Source organism: Mytilus edulis, chromosome 1, assembly GCF_963676685.1.
Source record: "Mytilus edulis chromosome 1, xbMytEdul2.2, whole genome shotgun sequence".
In the NCBI taxonomy this organism is placed as follows: Eukaryota; Metazoa; Mollusca; class Bivalvia; order Mytilida; family Mytilidae; genus Mytilus; species Mytilus edulis.
The window spans coordinates 115,987,236-116,015,020 of NC_092344.1; the positions used below are offsets into that span (position 1 = coordinate 115,987,236).

A 27,785-nucleotide genomic window follows, 5' to 3' on the forward strand; every position below is an offset into this window, starting at 1 on the left:
AATAAAATTTTTTGCGGTCGTATAAAAAATGAAAACCTACAGGTTAATGTAACAGAATTAACATTTGAAGAATATTCAATCAATAGTATACAAGTCCAACCACCCTGGTATATTTTTTAAGGATCCTTTTGGTCCTATAGCTCCTCAACTCTTTATGAATTTGTTCATTCCAAGGTTTAAAAGAAACGATTCTGATGCATCAAAGTGTTATTTTTTATATCCAAGCATATTGTGTGCTCAAACATTATTCAGTTGATTTAGACCAGAAAAGTATTACTAAGTGATCCTAAGTTAATTCTCTGATTATTCTTTTTCTCATTTTGAATGATTCACAATACAAAGTTTGAAGCTGATTCTTAGGTTTGAAAACAAAATGAATAAGTTGTCTTTTTTGTTGACATTTTATTATTGCACTAAATCATTTTTTTTACAAAAAACGAACAGCATTATAGTCAAAAGAAAAAGAGAAAAATATAAGGGAACATGACACATTGCAGATGTCTAACTATTGAGCTACACAAACTCTACAAATACAGGATTATACTCTGTAATACTGGAGAGAGGTGAGCAGCCCATGCTCCACCAGTGGAACATGTTTATATGAATAATGTGATTGCAATATCCAGTTTGCATTGTGTTTCCAGATAACAAAAGAAATATGGAAAGAAGCAAATACTTTAATTCCATAAAAAACTGCATTACCGTTAATACTAAGTTCTCAAAATGTTAGATTTTATCAATTTAAAGAAATCAAAGTAAAACAAAAACATAAAAAAATTATGAATGTTTTAGTCCAATCAACAATATTTTGAATCTGATATTTTCTTCTTAATGAAGGTGTTTGTCAGCATACTATAACATAAATGTACCATTTTTGATCACTTATTTCAGTTGAATTTGATAATAATGCCACTGAAAGATCATATGCCTTAAAACATGGTATTTGTACAGTGAAAACTACTTACTGGTAATCAGATTGGAAACAGTTGTAATATCAGGCTGAAACTCATATTTTTAAACCTTGACATTTCTTAAAATAATTCAAAACTTAATTCCTTGTTTGGCCTGGGTTAGTGTCAAGTGCTCTGTATCTGTGTCATACTTTATAATACTACTGCACATATAGGAACAGAAGAATGTTCTCTATATGAACAAGTAGTGTTTAACACTTCCTTCTGTAAAATCTTAGAATAGTGCTTTAATTAAATAAGGTGAAAACACATAAAACAACTGCAACAAATCATCATTAGTTTTTAATATCTAATACTTTAACAGTAGACATATACTACTGCCTCAATCACCGATGAAATTAATGTCTACTCTCTTTTGAGACTTCATGATATATAATATTTATTATTTACAGTAGACATATGTTACTGCCTTATTCACAAATGAAATGAATGTCTATGTTTTTTTTGAGTCCTCGTGATAGTATTTTTCATCTACAGAAGATGTATGTTGCCTCAGTCACAGAGGAATAAATGTCTACATTCTTTGGAGTCCTCAGGATAGTGTTTGTCTTTTACAGTAGACAATATGCTACTGTCTCAATCGCAGATGAAATAATGTCTACATTCTTCTTAGACTTCAACATAATATTTTTTATTACAGTAGACATATGCTACCGCCTCAGTCTCAGATAAAATGAATGTCTACTCTCTTTTGAGTCCTCAGGATAATATTTGTTATTTACAGTAGACATATGCTACCGCCTCAGTCGTAGATGAAATGAATGTCTACATTCTTTGGAGTCCTCAGGATAGTATTTGTCATAAAAGTCTAGTATGAACTCTTCAGGTTTAAATCCAAATTTTTGGTAGAGTAACATGGCAGAGTTTGTGGCTGAAACATGAAGTCGGACATCTTTACCCATACATGTCTGTAAAATAAATGTATATAAGTAAGGGTATATAAGTAAGGGTATATTAACACACAAATTGTTGCTGTAGGAATTCAAAATATTACAATATACTTGGTTGGAAAAAGATTTATTCAGATTAGAGCCATACATTTGTACACATTCCTCAAGGTACATTACAATAAAGCAACAGGAATACTATTTCTGTCCATAGTACATACTAACATAAAGCAAGGAACAATCAAACAATCAACCAGAATACATACATTTAATGAAATATTTCTCATCTTCCATAGGTGAAAGACAGCTGTGCTTATAAATGAGACGTTTATTTGTGCCATGAATTTCAAAATGTTAGTGATAGTAATATTGTTTTATAGTAACTATTATACAAACCTGAATTAAATGATACAACATAAACTTGGCAATCCCTGCCCCTCTCCATTCAGGATGTGTGAAAATAAAGGATATGTAGGCTTCATTATAGGATACATCTGGCACCATAAAGGCAAATCCTATCACAATCTTTCTACAAAATATCCAATATCAATATTGTTATTTTTCCTTCTTTGTTAGTAATTAATAGTTTTTCATGGCATACATCTTATAGAGCATACATTTCTTTATTGGTTTACCATAATATTCATATGTCTGCAGAACCATCTCCAATTTACAATGAACTACAATTATTTTGGACATTTAATAAATCACTTTGTTTATCTCTCTGTTGTTTCCGGCTACAACCGGCCATCCTGTACATCTATGGTGTGTCAAACTATATAATTTAATGATTTATAAGTCTAGTTTTAAAAAGTTGAAAAAAATTCCAAATAATTCATGTTTATTTTACCTGAATAAAGCAATAATACTGAAATCTGGATACTGAAGACACTCTGACACTAAAAAACAATAAAAAGAAAATTTATTTTTAAATTAACATGAAATAAAGTGATGAAAAATATTTAATTAATTTTAAATGATAAATATTATTCAATGCTAAACTTTAATATTTTATCAAAACAATTCAGGTATAATTATTACAGCCCACATGTTTGTACCAGATGCTTTGACTAGAATTATTGAAATTTGTCATCAAACAGAGTCAGAGATGTTACACAGTCAATACAGAAAGACAACTTTTAACAAAGGTAATATGTGGATAAACTTCTGCCTCTAAAATATAATCATCTATAAAATATAAAGCATTTTTAGCATAGGATGATTTTCACATGTATACAAAAGAGGGACGAAAGATACCAAAGGGACAGTCAAACTCATAAATCTAAAACAAACTGACAACGTCATGGCTAAAAATGAAAAAGACAAACAGAAAAACAATAGTGAACATGAAACAACATAGAAAACTAAAGAATAAACAACAAGAACCCCACCAAAAACTAGGGGTGATTTTAGGTGCTCTGGAAGGGTTGGCAGATCCTGCTCTACATGTGGCACCCGTCGTGTTGCTTATGTGATTACAAATCCAGTAAATAGTATAATTCGGTAGGTCACATTCATGAAAGGGAAGGGGATTGTAGTTACGACGTAAGGAACATATCCGATATCATTTGTGAAACGGTTATTCCATAACGGTCAACCAACTCGTGATGGCGTCCGTAAAATTTACGAATGGATGATTTCAACTTCTCCATTTGGAAGTCTTGGTTTAATAGCTTCCTTGTGAGCAGCAACCCTCTATCAAGAAAATCATGATAGGAAATGCAAGCACGGGAATATCGTATCAATTGGGAGATATATACCCCGTATGCAGGTGCTGTTGGAATGTTGCAACTTAGAAATGGAAAGTTCACAATTGGAAAGCTGAAATCATCTCTTTTGTCGTAAAGTTTTGTTTTCAACCGACCCTCATTGTCAATTTCTAGATGTAAGTCAAGATATGAAGCCAACTTAACTGTATCTGTAGTATCCTTTATCTCTAGTTCGATGGGATAGATGCGTTCCACATAGTCACCAAATTTTGAATTGTTTAGTGAAAGAACATCATCTATATAGCGGAAAGTAGAGTTAAAGGATATTGCTAACTTCTTATCTTTCTTCCTAAGAAGTTCCTGCATGAAGTCAGCCTCATACTAATAAAGAAACAAGTCGGCAAGTACAGGGGCACAGTTTGTTCCCATTGGAATGCCGACGGTCTGTTGAAAAACACGTCCTCCGAACATAACAAATATGTTGTCAATCAAGAAATCAAGCATCTTGATAATATCAGTTTCAGAGAATTTTTTGTTTGAATCAGAGTGATTCTTTACAAAGTAGGATTTATCCCCCCCTAAGACAAGATACTTGTATCTACGTTGGCCATTCTTTTTTATGAAGCAAAGTAATACCAACTCTTTCAATTTGTCTTTTAGTTTGGAATGTGGAATACTTGTGTAAAGAGTAGAAAAGTCAAATGTTTTAATACTGTTACAAGATGAAAGAGAGTTAGATTGTATGTACTCTAAAAGATCTTTGGAATTTTTATGTATCCACATCTGATTCACGCCACCTCTAGAATAGGCAGTTTCACAATAACTTTACAGCCCATATTTGATTACTGATAAAATAGATGTTAATAATTTAGAAAGAGGTTTCGTGGAGCACTTGGAAGACCCAGCAATATACCGTTGTTTGTAAGGACACTTATGTAGTTTAGGCATCCAATACAGTGATGGAACATCCAGTTCTTCATCTTTGGTTGAAATTCCAAAGGAACATAGAACAGACCTATGATAGGTCTTTTGCAACATTTGGGTCTTTAAAGATTGACGTAGCATGGGCATTGATGGACCCATTCAGTTTCTTAATTCTGATTTGTATCAACGACCTCACTGCCTTATTCCATTTGGAAAGAGTGTCTACGTCTTCCTTCTCGCGCTTAGCCCATTGTCTGGCATAATCCTCGACTGAATCCATCAAAATTTTAAAGTTGTATTTCCAATTGATCGATTTAGGCTCACGATATTTCGGACCTTTCGATAATGCATTTCGTAGAGAAGTGTTATTAACAATGTTAAGGTCACCGGTAATAACGTGGCCAGCAGGATTATATGTGAATTGGGAACTAGCACAAGTGCAATCAGGAGGTTTAGACTTGAAGTCGTCAATATCCAGATCCTGCAAAACGCGTTTGTAATTGAAAATTTTAGTTGCAATAGGTTTGGTATAGGTATAAGAAATTATTGGTACAGACTGGTCTTTGAAATAAGGAGGTATTTTCGATTGACCTAATTTATGATGAAGGATATTGCCTAGGTTGACGCCATCGAGACCTTTGTTGGCAAAGGAAAGATTTAGAAAAGATCTTTTCTCTTTTTCATCTTTTCCAATGCGAACTGGCTTGAAAAGTCTGTGACTTGCAATATCCGAAATTATAGCTTGAAGTTTGTATTGATTTGAATGAGGGTTTGTAACAGTGGATTCCAAACATAAATTGAACAGAGAATGAATTTTTTGAAAGGGGTAATGAATAAAGTTTCGTGCGAATGTGATGAATACCTAACGGCTTTTGTATGAATGGCAGCAAGTCATTAATAGAAACATCATGCAGAGAAGGTGATGTATAATGACGATGACCATGACTGCGTCTACGTCGAGGAGTCGAGTTGAAAATATTCATCACATTCACCGAGTTACATGAAGGACTAGATAGAATACCTATACCATCAACAGTGAAACCGATGTGCTTTTATCTGCATCATTATTTTGAAGTGGATGCCACTTAACAGTATAATATACAATTCAGATATACAAACCATTAATTTATTGGCCAAGATTTCAAAACATTTTTCAGAAGTCATATTTATTCTATCAATATCATCAGTATGTTTCTAATAGTATAAATGAACAAGATTTATAGTAACTTAACTTACAATCAACTCCTGGCCAGAAAAACTCCCTACACAATGTGTTAACTGAAGGTATGTGTTGTGGACGTACATAACAATAATCTATTGGTGGTAACTTCCCAGGTATCCAAGAGGAATCATTTCTATCAATAAGCAGAAAAAAACAAATCTTAATTTGATAAGGGAGCTTCCAATTGATTTTTATGGGGGGGGGGGCTAGGATGAAATTTGAAAAAAATAGGCAGGACAGGAGTTTTGAGTATAAAAAAAAGGCAGGATGAGGCACTTGCAAAAAAATAAAAGTCAGGACGACAATTTAGGTAAAAAAAAGTCAGGATAAACTAAAAAAAAAAGGCAGGACCGAACAGAGTGAAAAATCAAAAGGCAGGACAAAGATTACAGCTAAAAAAAAATGCAGGACAAAGATTACAGCTAAAAAAAAATGCAGGACAAAATTTTTCATCCTAGCCCCCCCATAAAAATCAAATGGTAGCTCCCTAAGATATATTATGTAATATGAATAACATTTAAGGTAAATCTGTGTGCAATTAATATGCTATTAAATATAATGCATGAAGTAATTTTGTTGTTGAATAGATTTTAAAACTAAATAACAACTGATATAAAAAGTTTATATTTGGCTTGATAAACTTCCTTTACAACTTTGGTGTGAAAACCAGTTAGTACATGTACCTGAGAAATAATATTTACCATACAACTTTAACAATTCAATGAATTAAAAATGCATAGTCAATTTTCTCAAAAGAGAGAGACATATAGATTCCATAACTGCAACAAGTGTGCTACAATATTTCTCCACTCGAGACAGTTGAATTCTAATATTTTAAAAAGTGTGAGGCTTGCTGTTACAGTTACTGTTACTGGTAATTTCCTCCTCTATCAGGAGCACTCCCAAAGGGATACATCAATTTAAAAATATAGTCTAAGAAAAGATATTTACAACTTACGTTAAACTGTACAGTTATCTCACCACCCTTGGTTATTGCGTATACTAAAAGCATTGTTCATTTGGCATACTTTAAGTCTATTTACACACGGTCTATAATATAACTTCTTATGTTTCATCTTTTAGGAGATAAGTTCTCCTCACATGTAGTCCATAACAGAATGTCCTTGTTATTTGTTCAATATCAGTATAGTTGTCCTTTTTCAAGTGAATAGATGTTCTCACACTTTCACATGTAGAGTCAAGAATAAGTTTCATTAGAAGTCCATCTTTTTCAAGATCTTTGTACGTTCCTTTTTTTATGTTTTCTATATAACACTTTAGAGTGTCCAAGTGTTTTCTCCGTACGTCTTCTAATCTGTCACATATCAATAAAAAATGTTCTAAATCTTCTGTATCATTTAGGCACATTTTACATTTTGCTGTTTCTTTGTTATTACTAAACTTGGCTTTATTAACTTGTAGAGTATAAGTTCCTGTTAACAGTCTGGCTTTTACTTCAGCTTTTTTCACCTCAATATGACAGTTCGGTACAGATTTCCATATCTGATGAGCATTTCCTGTATGTGACTGAATATTTAGTAGTTTCAAGGTTGACTTCTGTTGTTTCTCTTCTTGCCACTTTCCATCCCAGTAGTGTATTATATGTTTCTTTACTGTTTTTTTCCATTTCAGAGTATCATATTCATTCTCTAATAAAGTTTCAATTTCTGGTAAACCATATTTCTCTAATCTCTGAATAACTTTGATAATGTAACTTTGCCCATTGCGTTTTGTCATACTTAGTTGTCTTTCTAAAATTTTGAATTCTAAAGTTTCTTTGTTGTGGAGGAGATTTCCTAGGAATGTTAATATTAAACGGTCTACTACTACCTCAACGGGCTCCACTTCTAGAAGTGAGTAAGTGGCAATATTTGCTGTCCATTCTGGAAGACCCTGAATTTGTCTACATACTTTCAACTGTAGTCGCTCTAATTTAAGGATATCTGACTCAGTAAAATTCATTACTTCTATTCCATATAATGCTCGTTTCCTTGCCAGTTTTAGTCGATCTTTAGTGTTCAGTTTGTTTTTACTATTTCGTATCAGTCCTAGATGTTTTGTTTCACTCTTTTGGGTTATCTCATCTTTTCCAAGGTATACTGAGAAATTACTATGACATTCAGTGATAGGTACCAAATATGACTTATTTGGGTTTATAGTTACTAGATCTTGTTTTGTACAGTTTTCAACAATGTCTAATAATGCTTGTACTTCATGTTGGTTTTCTGCCAATACAGCTATGTCATCAGCACACGTTGGGGCCATTACTTTTATGTTTCCTATTTCAGCTCCAATGTCAGATCTTTCTAGTGCTTTCAGTATATTGTTATTATATCTCTTATACAACATTGTTGACAATTTTGCTCCTTGTGTTACTTTCACTTCACCTGAGAGACTATTATTCCATTTCACTTGTATAGACATATTTCTATATAAATTACGTAAAAGTATCCATATTCCACCACAAATTTTGTCATGATATAAGTTGTTAAAAAGTATTTCATGATTGAGTTTATCAAAGGCCTTTTGGGCATGAAGGGTAAGTAGAAAAATTTCTCTGAAGAGTTCCTTATAACAGTCTGCTGTTTGTGTAACAATAAACGCTGTATTAAGTGATGATGCCTTTTCTGTGAAACCACGCTGTAATTTACTTTGTTTTGGTAGTAGAGTTGGTTCAATTCTGTCTTTTAAGAGACTTTCAAGTACAGTTGAAAAAGTATTAGTAACTGTTATACCCCTGTAATTTTCTGTGTACATCTTGTCTTTGCCGGTTTTTAATACTGGAGTAACGGTTCCAGATTTTATTTTTTCTGGCACATCTAGATTGTCAAAAATTAAATTGATGATAAATACTATAAATGGTACAATCTCTTCTGCTCCATACTTGAAATGCTCTGAGCTAATTCCATTAATGTCTGGTGATTTTCCTGTTTTCATCTTTCAAATTGATGACTGGACCTCATCTACAGTCGCTCTTTCTATTGGTTGTAGATTTTCTTTTTCTATAGATTCATTGATTTCGTTTTGGATCTTTACGAGGTTAAGTTTTTCTTCACCAATCTCATTCTCAATGTCATTATTAAATAGTTCTGAGAAGTAGTCCCTCCATCCATCTGAAGTTTCCTCTAAGGCGTTTTTATTGAAAACCATTATGTCTGGATTTGAAGTATCAGATCTTCGTTGGTTTTGTATTAATTTATGAAATAGTTTGTTATCACTTTGGCTTGGTTTCATAATTTTCTCTGTAAGTACTATTCTTTGCGAAGCATGTGCCCTTACGTTGTGCACTCCTTAATCGCCTTTTTGCAGTTTGCATTTCATTTTTAAGTTCGTGATTTTGCATATCTTGCTTCCATATGTAGAAGGCTTCTTTAGATTTTCGAGAAGCATTGTTTATGTCTCGGTTTCAAATACTTTTGCCTTTTTTTGTAACAACTGATTGTTTTCTATGCTTTGGGATAGAAAGGTTTCCTGCATAATGTAGGATATTCTCTAAATTTTCAATTGCTTCTGATGTTGTTTGAATTTCAGTTAGATCTATTTCTTTCAGTTTAGTTGTGATGGCTTCTTGGTATATTTGTTTATCACATTTTCTCCAATCAGGACGTTTAACTATTTTTGTTATCTGCCGTTGTTTTCTATTCAATGTTCCTAGAACTTTCATTTTGACAATTGTGTGGTCAGAAACATTTAGAGGCTCAATGTCTGTTATAGATGTTCCAGACCGTATGAGTATTTGGACCGTACGCGTACGGTCTGGACCGTATGCATACTTTTTCAAAATACTCATACGGTCGGACCGTATGCGTACGGTCTGACTATTATTAAAAAGTTGGTCAAGTTTATTAGATACAAATGCATATAGCAGATCAACATAACTTAACTATCAAATTAATATAAAAAAGTTCAATTGTAATTGAAACTAAAACTTTATATTTTAACTTGTTTTTAATTCACGCTAATTAAATATGCTAATCTCTTGTATTAAGCATGTCGATCAGTAGTACATTAATTGTATTAGGCCACACCAATTTAATTTCTTGTTCTACGGATTTTTGGACTCAAAAATTTGGGGCGAGCGAGCGATTTGAAAATTTTAATAAAAAAATATTTAATTTGCAAATTTTTGAGGCGAAGCTTGAAAAGTAAAGGCGAGCGATTATAATTTTGTTTTGTAAACATAAAATAGTAGGTTTTGACAATATTAAAACTTGATTTATCACTTGTACTTTGACATTTCTTTAATTTCTGAAGTATTTTTTCCCTGTTCACCAAGAAATAATTATATCTGGTCTATGTATGTGTGACTGACAATGAGACAATTCTAGATTCAAGTCATAATCAGTTTGGGGAAAACCCCTTAATGTTATAAATGTCCCTTTTACATGTTTTATGAGGGATCAATTTAAGTTATAATATATTTGTAAGGGCTCATATTTTCTCAAAGAACTATATATCTATCTGGTATTAAATGGTCAAAACATGTCAAAGAATTTTGTATAAATATTCCTGGACTTTAACCTTGTTAAATTAACACATTTACTTTAACAGTTTAATATTATTCAAAATAAGTGGACCCCTCTTTTTGAAAAAGTTGTTTAAAATATGATGTAACTCTCCTCTTTTTGAGTACAAAATTCTAAGTTTTCAAAGGTTTTGTATAGAAGAAATATACAAATCCTTGGTATTTCTATTTTCTTTTCTACATCAGTAAAATGACCCCTTGTCTGAGGGAGGGTTGTTCTCAAACTGATAATAATTAACTGTTAACACAGGTTAAAGTACGGCCTTTTACACAGGGCTTTGATACAGAACAAACAGCAAGCTATAAAGGACCCCAAAATTATTAGCGTACACAATTCAAACAGGAAAACCAACGATCTAGATCTAATTTATATATCTAAACGGGAAAATACCAATGAACAACATCAACAAATGATAACTGCTGAACGACAGGCCCCTGAATCAATTAGGACAGGTGCATAAACATGCGGCGGCTATGGATAGTTTTGTTTCGCAAGCATACAATATAATTGCAGTTGAAGGCAAATCCTTCAGAAGTTCTTTGTACTTTATTCTTACAACGAACATTTTTTGATAGGGAATATAAGTAAGGGGAAAGAAACATATCTTTTGTTCTTTACAGGTATTTCTGTTATAAATTTATCACTCCCACTTTGGATAAATAGCTAGGTTTCATGCTAAAACAAATATTCCCACAGTTATTTACACAGTGTGGTGGGGTGCTTTTATGTTTAAAATCGTTATATACAGGTTAGACTGTGATTTAAAAACAAATGTTGATATCTTTTTATAATATTTACAAAAAAAACGATGCGGGAAATGGACATGATTACATTTCCGGATGCGGGAAGCGGGAATTTAAAAAAAATAAAAATATTCTATTTTGAAAAAAATAAGTGCGGGCGGGTCCGTCGAACAAGGAATCAAATTGGTGTGGCCTTATGAACGCTGAAATTGAAGATATCAGAAGTAAACATAAAGTGGGAGTTCAATTGTTTTAAAATATTTAGCAACTTTACCAAAAAAAAAAAACAAATGCAAAAGAACATGCATGAACTGCATACATGAAATTGCTAAAAATATTACGTTACTTGAATTGTGTCACCTTGGGCGAGAGTACCAAAATAGAATTCATATATACAATTAAACAAATACTAGGCTAATTTCAATTGTTCGTTTGTTCATTTTATCTATCTAATTGTAACAAATTATCAATAACAATTTGTAAAACTAAAAATAAAGATTGTTTCAATTTAACCCATATGATCAAATAACATGTATGGTCAGATCGTACTGGACCGTATGCGTATACTGATACGGTCCGACCGTACGCGTATGGTCAGACCGTACGCGTAGGGTCCAAATACTCATATGGTCTGGAACATAGATACTGTGTACCTTATATTCTTCGCAGCTCTCTTTTGGAGAAAATAATCTATCTGTGATTTAGATATCTTATTATGGTTATAAAATGTTGGTTTAATTGGATAGTTGTGTGCCATTTCCAATTCGTTGTTGATTATAAATTGTTTTAAAATCATATCTCTTGATCTGTTGTCTCTATGTAGTGACGCATTTAAATCTCCACAAAGCATTATTTGATATTTTTCCTAATATTTTTCAATTATCTCTTCAAGCTGAGCTAGCATATCTTTATATTTGTCATCACAATTTTCATTTCCTGATGGCATGTAAACATTTATCAAGCATATAGGCTGCTCTTTCGTATTCACTGTTAGTACAATTATGCGTTCATTTCCATCTGGCATATATTTCACTGCATTGTCAATGTCTTTTCTCCAGAATGTAGCCACCCCCCCCCCCCCCCCCCCCCCCCCATAACCTCTTCCACATATGATATCTGAAGTGTCGATAGTGTCATCAACTGATTTTGCCTCTACTTCATGCATATTACTGACAGTATTCAAGTAATGTTTCTCAGATGAATATAACCAATGTTCTTGAATACATAAAATTTCACATCTCTTTAGTACTTGTTTCAAATAAAGTTCATTTGACCTAGCATTTTGTATATTTAATGTACCTATAGTGATTTCCGTTTTTGTGGATGATTCGAGGTTGAGGCTCGGCTGTGCTCTATAAAAGGAGTAGAATCTCTTTGTTCTTGATTTCCTGAGTTTGAATTATTTTCAGTTTCTTTTATACTTGCTGACCATTTAAATAATTAAAATTTTACTGTTGAGAGTGGAGAAATATCGTAATACACAAGTTATAGTGGTGGAATCTGTTTTTCTAATGATTTTATTCTTCCTTTGAAAGACTTACTGACTTACTGTTCTTTATATGTGATGTCATCAGGCATGGTTTCCTTTTTTCATGATGTCAATATTTAATTTCGACCAATCATATGCAGAGAACAGATATTTCACTTGTAAAAATAGCAGAAAAATTAAATTTTTTTTTTAGGTCATTGTCATACTTCCCTGGATGTATCCTTATGCCAGGTTATCTGAATATAAGTCAAATAGAACTAAAATCAGTCTTAAAAACTACAATGCGCATGATAGCTTGAGGAAACGGTCATACTGATAAATTTAACATGGTAGTTTGAGAATTGACACATAAAACCAGTCTGCTTATTGAGTATTATAGATAATGGAATGATATTTACCTGTGAGGATAGGCTTTGATCTCTTCTAACAATAACATCTTTTTTGCTTTGGTTTCATAATCTCTTCTGATAAAAGGCTTCAGTATTCTATAAAAAAAAAAATATCCTGAAGTGCCAATAGTTGCCATAGAAAGGAGAAATAAAGTGAAAACATAGAAATTTTAAAAATGAAATCAGTATTATGACAGGGTATGCAGTTGAGTATATTTCTCTGTTATTATACATCATTTAGGAAAAATGGGGAAAGAAATTGTGTGAACATGACAATAAACAAAATGTTTTATACCTTATTTATTACACCAGGGGCGGATCCAGCCATTTTAAAAAAGGGGGGTTCCTAACCCAGGACAAAGGGGGGGTTCCAATCACATGTTCCCATTCAAATACATTGATCGTCCAAAAAAGGGGGGTTCCAACCCCCGGAACCCCCCCTTTGGATCCGCGCCTGTACACTAACATCATCACCTATTTTGTAAAATCAAGTAACTCTTTACATGTTAACACTGGTGTTGATTCTATGTTCAACTTCATTTTATTTGTGCCTTTTTTCAATGTCAAATGTTAAGCTCCAGTAAAAATTTTAAACTCAAACCCAGTCTTGTTTAAAATGTTTACAAATATTAAATGCAACATATCAACATAATCTAGCCAAACAAAAAAACTTATCAATCAACAATACACAAACTTACCTGGCTGTATATGGACTAATGATACTCTGTAGCTGGTCGTCCTCTGTACCCACTAATTTATTCAGAAAAGATGGTTTATGTTGTGTTAATAGTTTAGAATTGAAGGCTACAGTCTGAAATGTAAAGACAAAATATGTTACAAATGTATCTAGACATCATAAACACCTGATGCAATGTTCTAACCAGATGCTCCGCAGGGCGTAGCTTTATACGACCGCAGAGGTTGAACCCTGAACAGTTGGGGCAAGTATGGACACAACATTCAAGCTGGATTCAGCTCTAAATTTGGATTGTGATTAAATAGTTGACACAGCATAGGTTTCTGACACAGAATGAATGTGTTCTAATGAACTTAAAATTTTTGTTTTCTCTTAGAGCAATTCACTATGCTGTTGAATATTAATCCTCTCAAAAAAATGTTTGAAGAAATTTTCTTTTTTATTTATGAAATTTCAAATGAGAAAAATTGAACCCAATTTTTTTAATCACATCCCCCTTTCCCTTATTCCAAAACTAATCTCAATTAAAATTTCTAATGGAGTTTGCAACAATAACTACTCATTTAAATACATCATAAAATATTAAGATGTAAAAAAACTGCTTGTTATCACTGAATGGTAAAGATTATTTTAATTTATCAGTTGGTAGTAAAAAGTGAATATACATTGTATATTGTATATAACAAAGATTTAAGTTGATTCTGGACTAAGAAAGATAACTCCAATTAAAAAAAAATCTTGCTATTGCACAATATTTTGCAATTAGATATTTCTTGCTTACTATTCTGGACAAAGAAAGATAACTCTAATTAAAAAAAAATTTGCTATTTCACAATATTGTGCAATTAGATATTTCTTGCCATTGCGCAATACTGTGCAATTGAAAAGACTTGCTATTGCACAATACTTAATATAATAATTTTAGATCCTGATTTGGACCAACTTGAAAACTGGGCCCATTATAAAATATCTAAGTACATTTTTGGATTCAGCATATCAAAGAACCCCAAGATTTCAATTTTTGTTAAAATCAGACTAAGTTTAATTTTGGACCCTTTGGACTTTAGTGTAGACCAATTTGAAAACAGGACCAAAAATGAAGAATCTACATACACAGTTAGATTTGGTATATCAAAGAACCCCATTTATTCAATTTTTGATGAAATCAAACAAAGTTTAATTTTGGACCCCGATTTGGACCAACTTGAAAACTGGGCCAATAATCAAGAATCTAAGTACATTTTTAGATTCAGCATATCAAAGAACCTAACTGATTCATTTTTTGTCAAAATCAAACTAAGTTTAATTTTGGACCCTTTGGACCTTAATGTAGACCAATTTGAAAACGGGACCAAAAGTTAAGAATCTACATACACAGTCATGACAGTTAGATTCGGCATATCAAAGAACCCCAATTATTCAATTTTGATGAAATCAAACAAAGTTTAATTTTGGACCCTTTGTGCCCCTTATTCTGTTGGGACCAAAACTCACAAAATCCATACCAACCTTCCTTTTATGGTCATAAACCTTGTTTTTAAATTTCATAGATTTCTATTTACTTAAACTAAAGTTATTGTGCGAAAACCAAGAATAATGCTTATTTGGGTCCTTTTTTGGCCCCTAATTCCTAAACTGTTGAAACCAAAACTCCCAAAATCAATCCCAACCGTTCTTTTGTGGTAATAAACCCTGTGTCAAAATTTCATAGATTTCTATTAACTTAAAATAAAGTTATAGTGCGAAAACCAAGAAAATGCTTATTTGGGCCCTTTTTGGCCCCCAATTCCTAAAATGTTGGGACCAAAACTTCCAAAATCAATACCAACCTTCCTTTTGTGGTCATAAACCTTGTGTTAAAATTTCATAGATTTCCATTCACTTTTACTAAAGTTAGAGTGCGAAAACTAAAAGTATTCGGACGACGACGACGACGACGCCAACGTGATAGCAATATACGACGATAATTTTTTCAAATTTTGCGGTCGTATAAAAATATAAACATAAAATCCTTTCTGAAGGATCTATTCATTTTCAACAGAAAATGTAGATTCATATTTTTAGAATCTTGTAATTCATGTAAATGGGCATTTTGGCTTTGGGATACATATATTATCAATGATGGCAACAAATAAAATAGTCTAGTGCTACAATATTATTCAAGATTATTTTCAGGTTTGGTTTTTGTAAAACAGTCTCATTGAAGATGCAGATAACAAATGCCTTTCCCTATGAATAATAGAATAGTCCTTATTTTAGTAGAGTCCTAAAAAAGGATATATATTTACCTTTCCTGATGAAGATAATATCATGTTTAGTTATTTTTCATGAGTAGCTTTAGAAAGGTTACATACAAGAGAAATTGTTGATATATGGACAATAGTACATCATGACAATGGTTGTACCCATTAACTTACTTGAAATCTGTCGAGAATCCTGATATCACCTGGTAAAAATCTGTTTGTAGGTAAACCATGTGGATTCAATCTGTTAACATCCTATATTAAAGAAAGAACCATATTGTTTATAGACTATTCAAAGTAAATCAGCCATATGTAATATTTTCTCTTCGACAATGTTGATCATACAAAAAAAATGTTCAACCGTAAGTCTGCCTTAAAGCTACATGAAACTTAAAATAAAAAAAGGGTTAAATATGTTTTAAATACATGAATGGCTAAGTTTTACTCCAAAACAAGTCTATCAATTCACTGGTTTTTCATGCTTCATACTCAACAATCACTAAACGACTGAAACAACTAACAAAGTCTGATACAATGAAATCAAAGTTCTTTGAACTGAATGTCTCTCCATAAACCATTTAAAATTTCTTGTTATCTGTTTATAAAGAACTCTGACAGTATTAGTGTGTACCTCTTGTATCCAGCTGTCTCCCCAACATTTCCTTGCCATTTTGTTCATCTCCATGTCTATATCAAATATTGGTTGACCTCGTTCTCTCTTCAGCTACAAATAGATAATCAGTTAACATATCGTTATTGATATTTATATCTATACTATTAAACGAGAAGACCTGATTTTGGGTGTCGCTTCTCCTCCTTCCACAATAAATTAATCATCATGCCTCTGTGTCCTATAGGTAACATGTATAGTCGCATTTGTCATCCATTCTTATGATCATTCAGTTTGGGTTATTTTGGGATAAAAACGAAAAAGAATGCATCCGGATATTTTCCCGTCATTGGACAAAACTTTAAGTCATATTAGACTTCCGGTTTGTGTTTTTCTGTACTTTGAACATACAAAGACTATGAATAAAGTTTATGAATTTACTTTCTGCTGTCATTTTGAGTTCTAGCATGTATCATCCTTGCTTAACGTGTTTCAGTTTGGGTTATTTTGGGAGGAAAACAAAAATGAATAATATTTGCTATTTATTTTGGGAAGAAAACGAAAATGAATAATATTTTCTATTTACTATCAATTAGTTTACAGTGGCAGATCCAGAACTTTTCATATAAAGGGAGGGGGCACTGACTGACCTAAAAGGGAGGGGGTTCCTCTCATGCTTCAGTGATTCCCCATATAATCAACAAATTTTTTCAACCCAGCCATTATTATTCATGACGTTCACTGATGTATATATATATATATATGTAAGTACCTCTGACTTTTGATACCTCTACTGAAATTCTCTGTATAGTAATTAAAGTATATATGCATGTTCATAGAGTACAGAAAAACAGAAGGTATAAAAATCGGCATTTGGAAAATAGAGGGAGGGCAAAAAAATGTGCCCAGTCCCTAAGTACCCTTGACTTTTGATACCTCTCCTGAAATTCTCTGTATAGTAATTAAAGTATATATGCATGTTCATAGAGTACAGAAAAACAGAAGGTATAAAAATCGGTATTTGGAAAATAGGGGGAGGGCAAAAAAATGTGCCCAGTCCCTAAGTACCTTTGACTTTTGATATCTCTCCTGAAATTCTCCAGTCAGTATATTTTTTTACAGTTTACATACGCTCTATTTCCCCGCGATTTCGCGGGTGTGTTCTAGTCTATTCTAATGATGAAAACCGTCTTGGTAACCAAAGAAAAGTAAAGAATTTTTAAATTATTAAAAGAGTTATAATCAAACAACTTCAATTAAAATAGCAAACTTAAATCTACACAATAGTTTTGTAGAGGGTTGCTACAACATGAATGAGATTACTCCAGATGATGTTAATTATACACTCGGAGAATGATCTGTGAGAGATTTTCTAATACTAAAAGATATAAACTCAATGTAAACATGTTTGTGGAGTTTGTGTCATTTTCTTCTTAGCGCATGACACTTTATATGTTACCTGTCGTATAATTAATTTCCTCCGCAGTCTGTTTATTTCAGGAGGGAGCTGACATGTGTTTGAAGCATCATTTAATTTCTTTAAAAGTTGTCTTTCTTCATACAAACTCATCAAAGTGCATCTAAAATCAAAATAAAATTTCAATCATTAAACAGAAAATGTATGTACAAATATTGTATTAAATATATTCAATATCAGACTGTAACATTCTATTACACTTGTGTTTATTTATATTTATCATATACTTAGCATTGATATGATAGCTTTTGCATATGTGTAATGAGCGGAAGTACACAAGCCATAATTTCCCACCCGGGCTGATAACCCATATCAGGGGCATCTTGTGCAAAAAACCCATAATAGTGCCTCTCATGCAAGTTACTTCCGGTATTTCTGGTATCGGTTGTTTACTTTTCCATTGTGACGTCAGATATTTTTTATGACAAGGTCAAAATTTACGGGAACTTTTGTGGGGATAGTTTAGTACTTGCTAACAAATGCCATTGACAATTATGAATCATTTTATAGTACAGCAAACATGAAGTAATAATGATCATAAAACTCTTCCAAATTATCAATGTTTCAAAATGCCTCTTTTAGAGGAACTATTAATATCTTTATCATATACTTTCGACAATTGTTTTATGTATGGCAAATTAACAAATAAAATAACTAAAACAACCTATTAAATAGGAAGATAAATAAATATGGAGGTAGTGATGTTATTGTTGGATTCATAATTTTACTTTTATTTAAAGTTTTTGACTGTTTTAGTTATTTTATTTGCTAATTTGCCATACATAAAACAATTGTCTAAAGTATATGATAAAGATATTAATACATGGCCTTTTCCATATCGGCCCGAGTATCATCCCTTGACCCATTTTAGCACCTCGACATCGTCTCAGGCTGATATGGGAGTCTCGGGATGATACCCGGGCCGATATGGAAAAGGCCATGTATTAATCTCTATGTACCGGACAGGCTATGATCTTTTTACTGACATGATTACAGCCTTTCAAGAATATCTACTGCCATTCACCTTTGTTTCATCAGTTTTTGAAGTTTACCTGTACTTTTGGATTTAAGCTTATACAATTGTTGCATGAATTGTTACCTTTGTGCAAAAAATAATGTAATTAGATTCAGAAACAGTTTAGAGAGAATAAAATATGATTTCTATTGATTTCAATATGGTCTTCATTTTAAATTAATAAATGCCTTGGTGTGTTTAATTAAAATCCTATTTTGTCTAATCAATTATTTTATGTAATTCATTATAGACTGAAACTATCACTAAAATGACTTTTGGAATAGTGGTTGTGATACAATATCCCTAACTTTTAAAATTAAGAAATTATCTGCAAGTTTTTTTAAAGCAATTTATAAACCCAAGATGATGGCAAAATCTATGGCAAATTGTTTAACCCTGGTCGTCTCTTTCTATTTTCATATCATTTTTGCAAAATTATTCAAATTTTGTTATTACTTGTCTTCTTGTATATTTTCCTTGTTTTCGGTCTTATTTTCTTTTTCTATTTTAGTTTTGCCTGTAGATTTTCCTCTATCACTGTGTACTGTACTTTCATTTTCATCAGCACTACTGTTTTCACTTTCACTTTCTGAATCCACAACAGAATCATTATCTTCTTCTTTAACTGGTTTTACTTCCTCGTTGGTTTCCATTGGTAACCCTTTTCCTTGGATACTATCAGAATCATGAACAACACACATGTCAATATCTTGAATTTCTTGTTGGATTTCAACTTTTCCTGAATAGTTAAATTTATTATCTCATTAAACATTTGAAAGCATGTTTCTAATTTGTCCTTTTCATAGTTTATTAAAATTCAACGAGTCTGCAAATTTTTTTTTTTTAAAAAGAATTTGGAAAACTGGTTATTTCTAGAATTATTCCAATTCTTATGCGTGCTGTTCTTAATTGATGTCTTATAAACATTCATTTTTTATTTATTTTTTATCATTTTCAATTATAAGATAGAGATCATTCTTTTGATAAGATATGTTAACTTAAGTGTTTTTTACATCTTTCTAATCTTTTATTCCTTATTTACAAAGGTACCAGTTTTCATTCATTGATTTGTTCAAACTTGGTATTTTACTGTTTTTTTAATCTTTTATCAATGTATTTATACCTTGAAAATTTGAATTACATATGGTCACATTGAAAATATTTTTATTGCAACTCTTGAATAAATAAACTACCTTCAGTAGCCTGAAATAGCATCTCAGTATCTACAGCATTATCACAGACTGTGGACAGAATGTCATGTAACATTGGAGAATCACACTGTCTTGGTGACCCTGGTGGAGGAGTTATGGTTCCTGGGTCTATCTCTAAATCACTGTCAGAATCATTCACATCTGTATTATCAGCTGACATCAACAAAGAAGGAATATTTACTAAAAAAAAGATTAATTCATCTTTAAAAACATTAAGGTTGTTTATTCTAAATGTTATTTAGTGGCATTTTTGTAGATCTTGTATTGATGATCATATATTTACTGTTTCTAGTTTATACTTATCTATAAAAGTATGACTATTCAGCCATGTTGATGAATCACTTAATAATCCAAATTTGCTGATCATTTTTTGCTCATTAAATATTCCTTTTATCAAATATTGGTTTTTTTTTTTTATAAAATACGCATAAATGGTAAAAGTCATTATACAGGAAATAAACTCCTACAAGGAGTTGGCTGACAATTTCAGACATGTTTAATTATTGTAAATCTTATTGTGCTGAACATGTTTAGTATGTTCCTCTATATCATGTATTCCTTCTGTAAAATACACAAAAGGGAGTAAAAATCTTCTTTTAAGGAAATAACTTCTCTAAGGGGTCATCCTGACTTATTTGTAGATCTGATATTTCTAGTTTAATATTTTAAACTGTTGATTATTTTATCATCAATTCACTTTTACTTTTTTTAAAGAGATATGAGCCAAAAACTGTATTTCACCCTTATGTTCTATTTTAACGACTGTGACCAAGGAGGAGATTTTTATAAAAGTTTACATTTGGTCCAAGGAACAATAAAAACTTAAACATTAAAGTATCAAATTCATTAATATAAACCCAAATGTTACATAAAAGAAATACCAACACTCTGGTTTAAGTTCATTTTCTGTCAACCATGAATCTGTTTTAGAGCTGCTTGCATGAGAGAACTGACTGTCATCATCAACTTCACTTTTCACAGAACAAAATGATGAGTTTACAGGAGAAAAACTATCGACTGAAGACAGAGTACTTCTACTCAATGAGGTGTTAGTATTATGAGACCATGAAAAGCTTGGATCTACAGGTTCCTGTTTTATATACTGCATGAATGTTGTTACTAGATTGTCTTGACTACTACTCTGTACAGGACTAGGACTGGGCTGAGAAAGAGACTCAAAAATCTGTTTATCTGAGCTGGATGTATTTAGTGATGTGAAACTTTTTGCTCTCCTGATGTCCTTAGCTTCCTGAATAAAAGTATCATCTATTAGACACATTCTTAATTGCATCAATTCTATAGAATCTTTTCTTTTACAATATGTTTTCAGATTTCTACTACTTATGTTTGAATAATTTTAAAATTGATCCATAAATAAGGAAATACGAGAAACATGTGAATTAAGAACTCATAATATTTTAATTTGAAAAGATGTGTTATTTTTAAAACATACATCATACACATCAGAAGAAATTAGTTAATCCAACACTTCTTTTGCTTTGTAAACAAACCCATGTTCAAATTCCAATAGAACATGAGATGAGTGTGTGTGACATCACAATTAAACTTGTATTTTGAAAAAAGCAAAAGATCAAAATGGACTTTAGTGTTTGGGTGCATGCTAGGAAATTAAATCTAAAATTCTATTAAAAGGTATGTTTACCTATTTGAAGTTAATCTTTCAATTGTGAAAAAGTTGGCTTTTCTAAACTAGTTGTGATTTATCATGTCAAAATAATTATAGATCTACTCCTAAAAACAAAAGTTCTGAATTTTCCTATTAAAATAATTCTAATATGATGCTGTATGCACATTTTAACATAGGTAGCATTATATTCATCAATATGTTAATAACATATAGGTATTGACAAAGATAATGCCTACTCATGTTAAATGACCAAATAGCATGTCTGGGATTAAAGATGTGAATATTCTTAATGGTCATATATAATTTATCTGTCAATACCAGTATACACAATGTAATTCATTTAATATTGTTAGTCTGACTAATTCCAAGTGATATAAGGGTATTGTTGACAATTTACACCCTGATTTACAGACACAGTATATAGGAAATAAAATGTATTTACTGTTAGAGTTTCTCTTTTAGCTTTCAGTTCCATGGCAGCTTCGATGGAAGTTTTGCCTCGTCTGTTCCTGAGTCCCTCCACTTTACTTAGACTATCAACAGGAGATACAGATAATCTTTTTCTATTCTGTCTGGCAGTTTGTATGGAAACTAAAACCAAATCAACAAAAATGTTACCTTTCATAAACATCACACTATAAGTATCACTAATCAACTCCAAGAGGTACACAAAATAAGAAGTGGACACATTCAAAAATATTTTTAGCACACCTTCTGGTAGAAGTGAACACTCATTTACAAAATACAATGTATTGCCTACAAAGCATATATTCAAGGTTAAGTGCAGACAAATATTGTTGTTTTTTTAGCTGTTATTAAGTTTCAGAATACAGTGTGCTCTTGAAAAACTCTCATTGATTGAAACAAACATTGTTTTTGGTTATTTCAATCAATACTTAGATAATTAAAGAACCTTAGTTAGCACACTCCCACATTGTCATCGGAGAAATAAAATAAGTGTAAGAAAAAAAATTGTATAAGAAAAAAAAATTGAATCATAATTTCCTGTCAATATGCACATCTACATAGTATGTCCTTATTATCTACAAAGTTTCATGAAATTTGGTTGTGTGGTTTCAGAGGAGTTGCAATGACAAACTGTTGCAGCAGTACATTGAAGAAAATAAGTTCAAAGGGGCGTAACTCCTAGAAAAAAATTGAATCGTAATTTCCTGTTGATATGCACATCTCCATATGTCCTTCAAATCTAAAAAGGTTTCGTGAAATTCTGTTGTGTGGTTTCAGAGGAGTTGCGATGACAAATTGTTGCAGTAGTACATTAAAGTAAATAAGTTCAAAGGGGGGCGTAACTCCTGGAAAAAAAATTGAATCACAATTTTCTGTCGATATGCACAACTACATAGTATGTCCTTATTATCTAAAAAGGTTTTGTGAAATTCTTTTGTGTAGTTTGAGAGGAGTTGCGATGACAAGAAACAGGACTGACGGACAGACAAACTGACAGACGGACGGACTGGGGGACGGAAGGACTGACTGACGGACGGGTCAAAAACATTTTACCCTGGGCAACCTGTTGCGTGGGGTATAATTACTCACCATGGCTGGTATATGGTGGTTTCATTTCTGTCAGTCTCCACCAACCATTTTCACCTAATTCCTTGGCTCCTGAGGTAAATACTTGAGGACATCCAGATGACAGGGTACCAGCTACTGTTCCATGCCATAATGAAGTTTTCTTTCTACAAGAATATATATAACTAGAACACACCCGTGATATCGCGGGTCCGTGACTGAATTAAAGTATATAACTATGCTCAAGCCTTATTTTATTATTAGTATTGTGATCTGATAAAGTCATGCCTAAGATACACTGCTTTAATTCAAATCTTTCTGTTTGAACCCGTCGAACTGGAACTAATCAATTATTGGTAATTTTAATTATTTGGAAAACAAAAGGTCCTGGAATGGAGTATTTTTTAATCAACAGCATTGTCCTATAGGTATATTAGTTATAAATAAAGTTGAATTCTTTGATTCGCTGTTTTACGTCAAATTGAAAATTGTACCTATACCCCTTATTTTTAGTCCAGATTTTTAGTATTGTTATCTTAGAAAGTCTTACTGATTAAAATACTACAATAGGTAACAATTTGACAATTTAGTAGTGTTAACCCTGTGATTATGACCCGTGTATATAGCATATAAATCCTGAATACACCGTTTGGTGGTGCGCTTCAGATGCGGAATGTACAGATAAGGTAATAGGTAACAGGTGAATATACTATTGGTATCGGTATCGGACTCGACCCCGAACTTCTTAATTATTGGCAATATTAATTACGTGGAAAACAAAAGGGCCTGGAGTGGTGTAATTTTTAATCTACACCTTTTTACTATATTAGTTATAAATAAAGTTGAATTCTCTGATTTGTCGTTTTTACGTGATGACGGCTGACAAATTGGACCTCGTCATTTTAGTATTATAGATGGTACCAATATTACTGCTCTTATTGTGCATTTCAACAAAAATGTCTCTTCAGTGTTACATCAATTAATACCTGATTTATTTCAGAAGGTAAAGTGCCTTGTGAAGGATCAAATAAAACAACTCAAGCTAGGTATACTGTCATTTACAGGATTTGATTTCTAAACTTTTGGTATGAATATCTAATATAAAGATGTGTTCATCACACCTGTGTTCTTAAAATAAGCTATCAATTAACTATAGCTATATATGCACAGAGTATTATTGCTTTAATTTATGATACCGGGGGTAGTCAACATCCAGTGATCAACAAACCTTTGTCCTCCAAACAAAACTGTCCAGTGTTTGTCTATGTAGGCACATATATGTTCCTTCCATCTAAAGTAGCCATATTTTCCAACACATCCAGATAACTGTAAGTTATATAAGGCCAGAAGTACAACTTGAGACCTGCAATCAGTCAAATGTTTATCAATTAATACAACCATAATCTGTTAATTGTATTAATGAATGACCATGGCATTGGTAAGGGTTATGGCCCCAATATTTAAGTCTCTTAATTTAGAATGAAGTATTTCAAGTTACTGAAAATTGAGAGAAAGACAAAAGGGACATTTTGTTAAGTTTTCCTCACATATATACATAATAAAACTTCAGGATTTCTTCCACAATTAAGCTTAGGAAGTATAGAGCGCATGGTTCTATGAACTAAATAATCAAGTCAAATGGTTCTTCATTTATATTAAACATAATGTTAAAAATCCTTTTAATTGAAGCACGCCTATATGCTGCCATAGAGTTAAATAGGAATCTAAAGGTCAGCATATTTGTTTTAGCACAAAATCAAAAATATTTGTAAAGGAATTCTGATCCTTCCTTTAAAGTTTAGGAAGATATTCACTTGAAGCTTCAGAGGAAAAGACATTTTATTATTGCCTGATTTGCATCAATAGTTTTCATTGACTTTCCTGTTATTATTGTTGTGCTTGTATGTGGTGTTGTGTAAATTTAGCGCAATCAGATGTCTTTTTGTTTTTAGTGTGAAGTTGAATGTATTTGTCCTCTTTTCTACAGGTTTTAGAGCAGTTTACATCCTGGTACTTTTGATAGATGGTTGTCTCATTGATAATCATTCTTTATTATCACGCATAGACAGCTTTTTTTTCAGTACTGTATTTGAAATGCCATATTTCATACTCCTACCCTCCTATGGGGTATAAAAAGGTAAATATAACTAAAAACTTTGAACTTAATGCCCACAACTTGAAAAAACAAATCCAGTTATTGTTAAGAAATGTAAAAGACAATGAAAGAAGAACTGTTAAAATCCTATAAAATTCTATTAAGATTTACCATTGCATCTTTAATCTATCTACTTCTTCTTCTCCACTGTTATTGCATTCAGTACAGACCAAGTGAAAAAATACATCACCTGCCAATAACGATGGCTTTCCCGTCTTTAAACAATCTGATAAAAAATATTGTTTACATAATAACAGAACATGTATATGCTATCAGGGTTGTTCAATATAAGTATGGATGAGACTGTGAGAAGATAGATTAATTGATACATATTTGCTTTATGTATACTGTGGATTCATTTATTTTCGTGGGTACCAATTTTCGTGGATTGAGGAACTTTTGCATTTTCGTGGATATCTGATTTCGTGGTTTTGTCAAAGTCTGTATACAACCCAACAGCAAATTTGTGATTCGTTGAACATTTAAATTTGTGGTTCACTTGTACCAACTAAAACCACAAAAAATGGTATCCCACGAATAATAATGAATCCACAGTATTTGCAAATATTTCATGTATTATCCAAAATAAACAACATGCTATCTATACATGTATTGACAGCAAATACTGAGTTGCCCTCCTCTGGGTTTAGGATTTTCTCACTGCGTTGAAGACATTTTGTGGCATTGGGCTCTTTTCTACTCTTTGTTGAACTGTTGTCTCTTTGACACATTCCCCATTTCCATTCTCAATTTTATAAGTATTTTTGAAACCATAAAGGTATTGCTCATTCACTATAATTCATTTTTTATAAATTCATATTTTTTTTACAGAACTTAGGATTGTTCAGTGAAAAATAACATAATATTTGGTTAATGTTTGAGTGACATACATGTATGTAGTATTACATTATATTTGTGATTGCCAAATTTGCTTTCAATGGTGATACTGCAAATAAAGGATTTATAAATAAAATTGAATACACTCTTTATTACTCAAATTCCTAGTTATTATACAGTACGTACTAGATGACTTAATTGGAAATAACTCTTGGTGGTGAATTCTCAGTCAGGTGATTTTTCTTGATGCTCTAGATCTGCCATTTTGGTGGCAATGTCCCTTTCCGTCTTATTTAATAAAACCCTACTGTACCACATTTTCTAGAATTCTTCATTAACTCCAAATTTAATTAAAACTTTGTATTTTGAATTTTCTCTTCTTTTCAATTCTTTTAACATGTTTAACTGTCATTGACTCTATAAAACTGATAAATCATACCTATATGGAACTGTCGTCTACATTTCATACATGTTAACTTTGGAGTCTCTTCATCAATTTCCTTTACTTTACAATAACAATGTGTTGCCTCAGGTTCCATATTTAATTATCTAATCAATCATACTATGGTTATGTCTGTAACAAAAATTTTATTCAGAAAAATATGAAATAAGGAAGATACATTTAGCTACAACATGTATTAATTCTTTAGTGTTAATGCATTGTTGATCGAAAGAGGAAGAAGCTACTTGAAGTTAAAGAAGTAATGAAACCAGGGGCGCATCCAGAATTTTTGAAAGGAAGTGTGTAATTCCGCTAGTACATTCATTGGGTTGGGAGGCAAACAAAATTTTGGATGATTTTATGCAAAAAACAATTAATTGTGAAAACATTTAATAATCTTTTTTTTTTAGCCGTCAAACATGTCAAAGGGTAGTCCAAATAATTATGACATCTTGAAAGGCTATTATATTTTTTTCTTTGACGCCTTACATCGCAGGAAGGCGTCAAAGCAAAAATTTGAAATAGCCTTCCAAGACTTCATAATTATTTGGACATAGTCAAAGGGCAGATAGCCTTTGCCAGACGTCATAATTATTTGGACATAGTCAAAGGGCAGATAGCCTTGCCAGACGTCATAATTATTTGGACTAGATCACCACCAGAAACATTCTTATATATAAATCGCTATACATGTGTAAATTATAATTAATTTCCACAAAAGTTCTATTGTTATTTTTTAATTAGGTTGAAAAATGTAACTTTTCCTGTATGCCAATTGATTATTACCAAAAGATGGCAAAACCAAAAGAACCAATCAAAAAGAAAAAAATAGCATGACAAAAGACAAAAAAAGGGGGGTGAAACAGAATAAAGAAAATACATACAAGATTATTTATAATGTTTGATCATCAATATACTTGTTGACACTAAAAATAGTTGGTACTAAAGCATTTCCCTGTGTATATGAAAAGCAGATTGCAAACAATTTTGTTTTGCCGCAAAACCAAAACACCGGAAATTCCAATACTAAACGTAAGTACAAGTTCGGTGTAGACGT

The 27,785-nt window shown here is 31.9% G+C and overlaps 1 protein-coding gene across 1 annotated transcript; it reads right to left on the bottom strand.

Annotated features, from left to right (window-relative positions):
• Positions 1–1,238: 1,238 nt before the first annotated feature.
• On the bottom strand, positions 1,239–27,785 carry LOC139501680 (cysteine-rich protein 2-binding protein-like). The gene is made up of 18 exons (XM_071290832.1): positions 27,613–27,785; positions 26,726–26,860; positions 25,561–25,675; positions 24,523–24,657; positions 23,319–23,461; positions 22,204–22,352; positions 20,999–21,362; positions 20,096–20,293; positions 19,359–19,641; positions 17,870–17,990; positions 16,432–16,524; positions 15,975–16,055; positions 13,559–13,671; positions 12,870–12,956; positions 5,728–5,846; positions 2,709–2,757; positions 2,255–2,387; positions 1,239–1,879 (listed from the first exon to the last, which is right to left on the bottom strand). The coding sequence occupies exons 2-18, from the start codon at positions 26,823–26,825 to the stop codon at positions 1,706–1,708; spliced, it is 2,457 nt and encodes an 818-aa protein (XP_071146933.1). The 5' UTR covers positions 26,826–26,860; positions 27,613–27,785; the 3' UTR covers positions 1,239–1,705.